Here is a 10,392-nt window from a genome sequence, read left to right on the forward strand (position 1 = left end):
CAAATGCCTTTGCATAATCAATGAAACACAGATAGACATTCTTCTGGTATTCTCTGCTTTCAGCCAAGATCCATCTAACATCAGCAACAATATCCCTAACATCAGCCTCTCTGCTTTATAGTTTTCATACCATATATCACCACTCCTTGCCTAGTGCAGTTGATAAAAATCACCAAATTGTCCTTTAATATAGATCTATTTTCTTTTCTTTAACCAGGAAGAAATTTGCTAGGGGCACTAAAAGTTTATAGCCTTGGGTTTCACACAGAAGCCAGTGCAGTGTGATATAAAGAACGCTGTCAGGCTCCCACTGGCCCTGACTCATGGTGACATCAGACACAGAGGCTTGAGTAGTCCTGCTCCAGACCCATGATTGGTTGCAGATTACACCACTGTCACCATAGCATTTTCATTGGCCGATATTTGGAAGTAAATCCACAGGCTTGTCTCAGTCTGGATGCTCTGCTAATAAAAGCTGTTCAGCATTGTGGTGACAAACAAGCTTCTGCAGATGAGTGCTGACTGAGCATGAGGTATATATACTGGCAAGAAATTGAACCTGGGGCTCCTGCATAAGCTACTAAATTAATTGTCATTGAGTTGATTTCAACTCATGGTGACTCTTCAGTGTGTTTCTGAGGCTGTGTATCTCAACAGAAGGAGATTCTTATCTTTTGCCCTTTGATGGAGGGTTCAAATCCAGCTGGTGGATTTGAACTGTTGACTTTTTGGCTAGTAGCCTAACACTTAACCTATTGAGCTACAAGGGCTCCTACATGGAGGGTGAATATTCTACTACTGGGTCACTAATGCCTAAAGAACAGAAAATAGGCCCTAATATTCTAACATCTTTACCAGTGAACTCCAGAGACAAGTTGGGAATTAAGCCTTCCTACTCTGTTTACTTCTCATGCAGAAGAACAACATTGAATTAAATGATTCTGCAGAACCTGCTCCAGGCTCTAGCTTCAAATCCCTCACAGGCTTGGGGAACGGAGTCTCCCTCCACTCTGGAAGTCAGCCGGCTAAGGGGGCGGGATGGCTTGTGTCTCCATGGCGGCTCCTTTTGGTGGCAGTCAGGTAAGGGAAGTTTCTGGGGTCTTTTGCGTTGTGTGTTACTGTCCTTTTTGGCCTTCAAAGGTGGGTGGGCAGCCCTGACCCCTAGAGTAAGGGTAATTAAGGGTGAGGTTGGCAATTAACAACCACCAACAACAAGTGAGAGAGAGAGAGAGAGCAGTCAGTCTAATGGACAGAAGCCATGCTCCCAAGCCAAAGGTGGTGACTCTATTCCACAGCCCTCAGGCCTGCCTTTAATTGTTTTTGGTGAAACATTCTAGGTCGTGTAACCCTGGTATGTCCACTTGCTGTACAGAGGTAACTTGTACAGTATTTGGCTGTGAATCCAAATACTATTACCCACGGTAGACAGTGTTTGGTGAAGCTCCCCAATTAAAACAAGCTTGGAAGCAGAAGTGGCATCCACTTCCACAATGGCTTGCCTCTGGAAACCCTATGAACCTGGAGAAAGGATGAAAGTTATACAGGAAGTGTCCAGGACTTTATTCATAGGGTCACGATGAGTCGCCTGCGATGGCACTTGACAATAACAACAACAACAACTCTGTTTACTTCTCATCCAGAAGGAGAACAACACTGAACTCTATGATTCTGAAGTCTCATTGAGAATGAGAATTTATTCTTAACTTTGCCCTGAGAATCACAGTTTTAATGAAGTTGGAGGTCCTGGAACTGAAGGAGAATTTTAAGAAGCCCAGCATTTGAGTTTCTTCTTCCTCTCAGCCCCACAGCTGCCCCTTGCAGTGTTGTCTTACCCCTGGCAACTGCTGGAAGAGCTCAGTAGAGAATTTGTACTTTCCGGCTCCCACAGACAGTTCACACAGAACACTCAGGTTCAAGCCACGCTCAGCTGGCTTCCAGGAACTCACAGTTCACTCAGCCTTCAGAGGTGAACAGAAAACGGCTTTCAAATGGCCATTTCTCCTCTTGACAGTCCAGTCATCCTTTCACTCACCTGTTTCCGGACGTCCTCTTTGGTCGTTTTCCTGATGGGCTGGGTGGGTATGTGCACAGGGCTTTGCGACTGGGACTCTTCAGTTACTCCATACACTGACTGGAGAAAAAGAAGCAAGAACATGGACTCAGACACTCTCAAAGTAGACAGGCCCCTCCAGGGTCAGGTAACTGAACCATTCATTCATGCTTCCAATCCTCTCTATAGCATGTCAGACAGGAGGGGCTGGGCCTCTGCCTCACATTCTCCGTATGGAAACTCTGCTTCTTGAGGAGGCTCATCCCGGTGTTGGGTGGTCAGTGCTAAAGATGACAACTCTCTCCCACTCTGCCAGTGTTGCTCAAAAGCTTGTCCAGAGACCATCTGCAAATAATCACCTAGGGATACTTTCAAAGATGGCTGAGCTCAAACCAGACCTGCTGACACATCTTTGTGGTGGGTCTTGGGAATCTGCCTTTTTCTCAAATGCCCCAGGTGATTCTCAGGTACAAGAAAGTTCAAGAACAACAACAACAAAATAATATTCAATAAAAAAGGAAGGGAAACAAAAGAAAGGGGTTGGTTTTTGTTGTTTTTTTTGGGGGGGTTGTTTTTTGGTTTTGTTTTTTGTTTTTTTGTTTTTTAATAGAAGAAAGATTTCCTCTGTGAGGGGAAGGTGAGAAAGGTTGTATAATGTGAATATAATGGATGTGGATTAATTGGGTTAGACATGTTGAATTGTGTGTGTATCCAACAACAAAATAAATTATAAAAAGGAAAATTCTCTCTGGATTTCCTGTTGTTTAGCACATGATATATTCATCTGGTAAAAAGTTGAGATGACAGAGTTTCAGATATTCCCCCTTTAAGCTCACCATGTTTCTGGTCTCAGTTTCTCTATATGTCAATAGCTAACTTACAAATATTTCTTTGTGGTAGGGACAGAGTAAAGACACTTTCCTTCAGGGGATAAAAAGAGAAGATAGAAGATATGCAAGGTATGGTTGAAATCTAGACAGTGAAGAGGATCAGATAAGGATGGATGTGGGCTCCAGTAAAGCCTAGAGTATTAGAATTCTTGTTGGTGTTAGTTGCTATCAAGTTGATTCTAACACATGGAGACTCCAAGTGTACAGAGTTAAATGGCTTTATTGAATTTTCAAGGTTGTGGCCTTTCAAAAGTGGATTATCTGGCCTGACACCTGGGTGAATTTAAACCACTAACCTCTCAGCCAATAGTCAAACACTTAATGACAACTAAAAATGAAAGAATAAAAATTCATGACTAAATATTCTGATCGTGCTAATGAGAAACCTATACTTGGACCAAGAGGCAGTCGTCAGAACAGAGCAAGGAAACACTGCACGGTTCAAAATTGGGAAGGGCATATGCCAGGGATGTGTCCTGTCTCCATACCTTTTCAACCTGTATGCAGAACAGATTATCTGGGAGGCTGGGCTCTATGAGGAGAAATGTGGGGTCAAGATTGGGGGAAGATCTATTAACAATCTGTGTTATGCAGATGACACAACCCTGCATGCTGAAACTGAGGAGGACCTGAAGCGCTTGCTGCAGAGGGTCAAGAGCCTCCAATATGGGTTGAGGCTCAATGTCAAGAAGACCAAGATTCTCACCACTGTACTAATTGGCAGCATCAGGATGGATGGTGAAGAGACTGAGATTGTTCACAGCTTTAGTTTGCTTGGCTCCACAGTCAACACTCTTGGCAACAGCAGCCAGGAAATTAAAAAACGTATTGCCATGGAAAAGTCTGCTGTTAGGGACCTCTCCAAAGTACTGAAGAGCAATGGTGTCTCTCTGAAGACTAAGGTGCGTCTGATACAGGCAATAGTCTTTGAAATCACTTGTTATGCATCAGAGAGTTGGACAATTACCAGGGAGGATAGAAGGAGAATTGATGCCTTTGAGCTGTCGTGCTGGAAAAGAGCATTGAGGGTACCATGGACTTCTAGGAAAACAAACAGATTTGTCCTGGAAAGGGTTAAACCGGGTGGCTCGCTCCTTGGAGGCAAGGATTCTGAGGCTCTGTCTAACATACTTTGGACATGTTGTAAGGAGGGACCGGTCCTTGGAGAGGGACATCATGCTTGGGAGGGTAAAGGGACAGCGCAGGAGGGGAAGGTCCTCTATGAGGTGGATTGATTCAGTGACTGGGGTAATCAGGATGGGTGTAGCAGAGACAGTGCGATTGGCACAGGGCAGAGCAGAGTTTAGTGCTGTTATACATAGGGTCGCTATGAGTCGCAAGTGACTTGACGACACATAACAGCAACAACAATATTATAAAATAATACTGCATATACTTATCTCACTGAAGAACAATACAAGATTCAAGAGGTAGGAGGTAGATAGAGACACAGACACACACACTCACATACACACACAGACTTCCATCGTTGACCATTATAAGAAATAGGGACACTTGGGGAGGGGGGTATAAATCTCTAACTTCTAAAAATTATCATTATGGAGGACAGCCATGTCCTCTCCATTAAGGCCCTTGGTGGCATGTGTTCACTGTGGAACATTCTAAGTGTGATAATCGTGGGTATGTCATTATGGTAACTCTTCTTTCCAAGAAGCTGAAGCACAATAATCATTAAATCACTCAACGCTGGGCCAGGTGACGATACTGGATTATCAGTGACAGGGAGCTGCCACTGAGTCACCCCCAGCTCATGATAACCTCATACTCAACAGGATCAGACTCCCGTGATCCAAAGGAAGTAGGTCCCCAGGCCTTTCTTCCTAGTCTCAGTCTGGAAGTCCACTGCAATCTTCTCAGTACCAGTAGGAGGCAGTTGCACACACAGTGTACGGATGAGGGATTGCATTGGCCGGAGAGAATTCCACCACTGAACTACCTCTGCTTCCTGGATGAGTGCTCTCACTCTTATGACTGCTGAGCCAGATTAAAAGGCTTCATTTCTTTCAGAGCATCGAGCATGTTTTCACTTGTGGGAAAGTGAAATCCTTGTTCCTTTAGCTTTCTTCTCCCTTGCTACCTCCCCAGAGCTGACTGCTACTCATCCTCCAGGTTTTCGCACACAGGAAGCCCTTATAAAGCCCCAGCACTGCCGTCCTAGGATGCTCCTGTATCACCAGCACTCCCCCTAACGTGACACTTGGAGGGCAGTTACCTGTGGCTTTTTGTATCCCCACCTGACTGTGGGCTCCATGTGGATGTGCCACTGCACCCCAGCAGCGGGCAGAGTTCCCAGGGCCCAGCACACAGCAGCCATGCAACACAGATTTATGGAATGAATGAACCAAAGTTTCAAAGATGAAAAGTGACAGAACGACAAACAGCAAATGATCGCTTGAACAGTGCCAGGAATGGAAGCGCTCTTTACATCAAACATTTTTCATTTAGCTCAACTAGCAAACCTTTTTAACCTTCTGTGGATTCTTCAGCCTCCGGCATTTTCTGATATCCATTTCTGTTGTGTTCACACAACCTGGCTGAAGGGGTGGAAAAATCATCATATAAATGACTTAAGTGAAAATCACCCTTCCACTTTCACCCAAATGGCACCATCAGAACCAATCTTTTATCTTTCCCATGACAAACAGGGCATGTGTTTTTCCCCCAGGCCATTTACAATTTTAAAAACAAAGTAGATGTTTCATCTTCAATATGTGTTTCTCCATGGAATTCCCATATGAAAGAAAAATATTTATTTCATAGTATCAAATGATGATATATGGAGGGTATAATGCACAGTTTCTGAGTGCAAACTTATTATTCAAAGTGACGAGATCAAATCAGCCACAGTCTTTGTTATTTTGCCTAAGTAACCACTTGAAAAGACCGATACAAACATGAGAAGTGGTTTGTTGTGTTTTAACCAGTGTGTAACCACCAGGTGCTACAGAGTCTGTCTGGACCCATGTGAGTCAGAGCAGAACTATGTGTCATCAAACAGACTTTTCAGAAGGTCACCACGCCTTTCCTCTGAGGCACCTCTGAGTGGACTGAGACGATCAACCTTTCAGTTAGCAGCCGAGTCAATTAACTATTTGTACTCAACAGGGACTCCTAACCAGCCTTTAGGAAGGCTGAAATAATTTACTCACTTTCAGTATCATTTAATGAAAGAAATATGATTTCTTTTAACTATCTAAAATCATGAATATTTCAAAGAGAATGATTTAAGAGTTACTGTTGGATGGCAGTTTTTCCATTTAAAAAAAAATTTTTTTTTTTATTTTATTTTGGGAAGGTAAATTTCTGGGGCCCAAAGACTTCCTGACGAAATTCCCAGAGCCCTGTCCATTTCCAATCCTGTGCTGTCAGGGATGGAGATTTAGAAATGGCAAGACAGACATACATTCCAGAAAATCTGCTCAGAGGCTATCTGAATGAATAGCCAAGACAGTTTTAGAAAGTTCAGAGAATTCTTTAATAATGAGACACCTGGTGGCTAAAGCCAGTGTTTCCTTTCAAGAGAAGGGGGAAAACCACCCCAAAAACCAAAACTACCCAGCAGACACCACCTAGAAAGCCAGGCACATCTCTCACCACTGGCCTGTGGACGTCCCAAAAGGCTCGCTCTTGACTATCCAAAATTTTCCTTTCTGTCTTGTCCTTTTTCCGATCAATCCTGCAAGAGTTATGAGGCCTTTAAAACAAACAAATAACACAACACAACACAACACAACACAAAAAATAAAAACTAGTGGTTCTTGCTAGTTCCCTCCTTTCTGTGACCTTCACTCAGTGCAATGCCTGCATTTAGGAGCTTAGGGCGGGGGACAGATGGTACCTGAATGGACTCTGCTCTTTGGAGGAGACCCCTTGTTGTTGAGGTGATACTGTCCACATATATTTCAGGGTAGATCTGAGCTCCAGGGGTTTTTCTCACCGTAATCACTATGGAAACATATCACCAGGCCTTTCTCTGTGGGGAGTGGGGTGTTTGAACTGCCAACCTTTTGCTTCATAGTCAAGGACAAATCATCTGTGTCACCCAGAGGTCTTTGCTCTCTGCAGAGCTAAGATATATGAATGTACGATTCTCTCTAGGAAACCTCAGAAAGGCCACACAAGAATAAGAGGGTTTACAGTAGATTTACAACCTAACACATAAACGCACTGAACGTGGCGGGCTTAGGGGCAGAGCAGGAAGGTAACTATGCGCTTGAGTGATTAAGAGTGGAGTATTACAAATCAAACTATGCAGAGCCACCCATCCAAGTGGATACTGCACACACATATGACAGGAAGGGGTATAGCCATGAGTCTGCAAATGTTTCATTCTCAAGTTTGAAAGTTTGCTTTAGCTTCAGTGTTAGTAGAAATGCCCTTAAAATGTGGGCAGTCTTATGCCCTAAAACCATGTAAGCCACCTGGCTTTCTCTCAGCAGAGTGAGGGCCCTGGTACGTGACAAGATACAGGAGGAAAGAGCCATAAGTCTCAGCTGGGGGAGGCACAAATTGCAACAGAGAAATTATAGGTGACAAAGGGAGATAAAGTCTATGGGGTTTGATCAGCAGCATAGATACAAGGCTTTAGGAAGGTATGTATTAATTTGTATTATCTAAGTAAAAAGTAACTCAGATTAATTGTCCTGTTTTTTTTTTCAGGTTCTCCATTCTCTGGGTGGGGGGCGCTTAAGTGCACTGGACTGAAAAAAACCCACCCCATAATCACCCTGTGATTGTGGATGATAACTAATATGTATTTAAATGGTCCAAAATTACAGTATAATCACAGAGGTCATAAAAAAAAAAGTTAATCGGCAAATTAACAAAGGGGACTTTGTTTTATAACGTGATACTCTTTGATTTTGAAAGTACAAATTCACTGTCCTCTCCGCTCATGGTGGCTTGTGGGTACACAGCACAATTCAGCACCAAGCAAGTCTCAGCCTCCTTCATCCTCTTACTAGAGGAGTGGTCAGGGCTCCTCCTGCCACAATCCAGCACCCCACTGGCTGGGGTTCACTGGCCCCGGGAGCTGCTGGGAGCACCCAGATGTTGAGCAGGAGGTTGGCATTGTGAACAGGGGAAAGCCAGAGCCATGAAGAGAAAAGAGAGAGCAACGAGAATGGGCAAATGACCGGACAGGAGGGCCACTAGGGGAATTTCCAACTCAGATTCATATCTGTGCTCAACCCTAATTTTCACAGCTGTTGCAGTGGGCTGTAGTGCTGCCCATGGGGCATAAGCCAGGTCCATTAATGTGGGTAAGGCATTTGCAAAAGTGCCCTGGAGTCCCAGGACCAGGTATTTACATTCCTCAGCTCCTCCCCATTTCACTTCTCTGTCACTATTGGTGAGGACTGAGACCATCAGTCACTACAAAGGACAAAGAAGAATGTGCCCTGAGCAGCTCCATTTCCAGCTTAACAAGGATCTGGTTGGCCAGCCGTGTTGTTTGTTGTGGAGGGGCATTTATCCCCCACTGCTCATATTGCCTTAGAGAAATAGGAATTTCTACTCTATTTCCTGGAAGGGTAAAATAAAGTATGGGGAAAACACTTGCAATTTTTTCTTTTTCATCTCTTCCCCTTCAGGGTAGATTTGAAAGAATAAATGGACAATGCTTAGCACAGTCCCTCGCAGGCCCCTGGAAGGCCTATCCTGTCTGCAGAAAGCCCATAATCTTAATTTCTCAAAAGGTCAGTTCTGCCCTCAGTTCTGCCCTGGTTGGTGGAGGAAGATCACAGGGTTCCTGCTCTGCCCAGGATGGACAAGTTCAATTTCAGGTGAAGAGCATTATTAGAAATAAGCTGGTATTTCAGAAGTCATTGATATGATTTCTCTATCTCAGTTTTTGATGGGTTCTGGTAAGAAAAAGGCTACATGTTGACCTCTCAATTTCAAAACATTTTTCTATGAAGAAAAATTTCAAGACCAACAGGTGAAGTGAGTATGATTTTTTTTTAAACAACAACAACAACAAAAACAAAAACACTCTGAGCACAGAATAGTTGCAAATCTTTTTGGAAACAGGTTGTCCTTTTTGCTGTTGGCAAGATGTCCATCTTGCAAGCTTCCCATCACCTGCTCAAGCACTCACTCTTGAGGTTGTTCCTAAGTGGTGATAGTTACAGAGAAATACCATCTATCTCGATCTTTATTTCTACTCAGTGTCTCGTGTGAGAGAGTTGAGCGATAAATGCCAGCTGACGGACCAGGAAGGGAAACTGCATTGGCAAGCTCTCTCTGCACACCCCCTCCACGCTCTAGAGTTCTCTTCTCTCTGCAAAGGCCTCTGTTCAGTTCACTTACTTCACTTGGGCTTCCGCTTGCATAAAGATGAATTCCCACTTCCTTGCAAAGGCCCGCTGGAGTCTTGCTAAGTTTTCCTAATAAGAAATGAAAATCAACAAGAAGACATTAATCCTTATAAGTTAGCACCCTGACGTCTATACCCATTACAGCACAGCCATCTATCAGTTACTCCCAACAAAACACGAGTGGTCCTCTTCAAATGCACCAGATGTGAAGCTGATTTGACTTTGCCACTACCCTATTGTACGAGAACAACAATTAATAGCCATTTGTATATCTATTAAGTCTGAAATTTCCATAGTTCACCTGCTTTCCTATTTGACCAGAACAACATTTGTTATAAAGACCACTTGGGGGGGGGGGAACCAAACCAGAGAAAAGGATTTAGGACTATTTCATGCAGGATTAGGAAAATAATGAAAGGGATCTTTTCATCTGTAGATGGCTCAAAAGTGAAGACCATAGGAACACTTTTTGGGACTCATTTTCTGCATGGAAACTGGGAAGGTTTTTGGGAAAGTGAACGAAGAAGACAAGTCTTAGTGCCATCCCGAAAACAGGACTTAGGAAGAGACAAAGAGGCCTCTGTTTGTGGTGCTCATGAAAGGAAACTCCAAAAAGAGGAAAGAAGGAAAGGTTCTGGCAACAGAGGAGAAAAGGGAAGCATTTTCCGTATTTACCTCGTGGGAGAGTGGGATTATGAGGAGGGTATTTTGACAGGTCCCTTAATGATGCGACTAATTCTGATGGAATGCAAAGCCAGAGTCCACCGTCTGCTATGTATTTTCATAGAGCTCATGCCAACACCTAATTGATTACTCTCATTAGTCAATTATTAATATAAAAGGAGCTGCAGTGGAAGAGCATTACGTGGGAACTCACAGTTATTATCAAGGCTTTGTGCACAGAAGCCCCTACAAAAATTGACCCTTAGGTTCCCCCACTGCTCACAGGACACAAAACTGGTGATGCCTAGGCATCAATCAATCAAGGAGCAGTTATATATATGGATTATGGTACAGTCCTCCCGGACCGTATGAAGCGAATGTTAAAAGATGATACTACATGATATCTTTATTGACATGGAAGGATTTTGATGATACTACATGATATCTTTAT

At 43.5% G+C, this 10,392-nt stretch overlaps 1 protein-coding gene across 2 annotated transcripts in view; it reads right to left on the reverse strand.

Annotated features, from left to right (window-relative positions):
* RGS6 (regulator of G-protein signaling 6) overlaps positions 1 to 10,392 on the reverse strand; it is a 745,464-nt gene that overhangs the window by 93,778 nt on the left and 641,294 nt on the right. For both annotated transcript variants that reach the window (XM_006884721.1, XM_006884720.1), the window contains exons 7-10: positions 9,271 to 9,347; positions 6,556 to 6,637; positions 5,421 to 5,495; positions 2,033 to 2,131 (exon numbers count right to left, since the gene is read on the reverse strand). In XM_006884721.1, the coding sequence (XP_006884783.1) occupies positions 2,033 to 2,131; positions 5,421 to 5,495; positions 6,556 to 6,637; positions 9,271 to 9,347 (333 nt within the window). The remainder of the gene's footprint in view (positions 1 to 2,032; positions 2,132 to 5,420; positions 5,496 to 6,555; positions 6,638 to 9,270; positions 9,348 to 10,392) is intronic.

This window comes from Elephantulus edwardii, unplaced genomic scaffold, assembly GCF_000299155.1.
Source record: "Elephantulus edwardii isolate Elephantulus edwardi_28Jun2011 unplaced genomic scaffold, EleEdw1.0 scaffold00037, whole genome shotgun sequence".
In the NCBI taxonomy this organism is placed as follows: domain Eukaryota; kingdom Metazoa; phylum Chordata; class Mammalia; order Macroscelidea; family Macroscelididae; genus Elephantulus; species Elephantulus edwardii.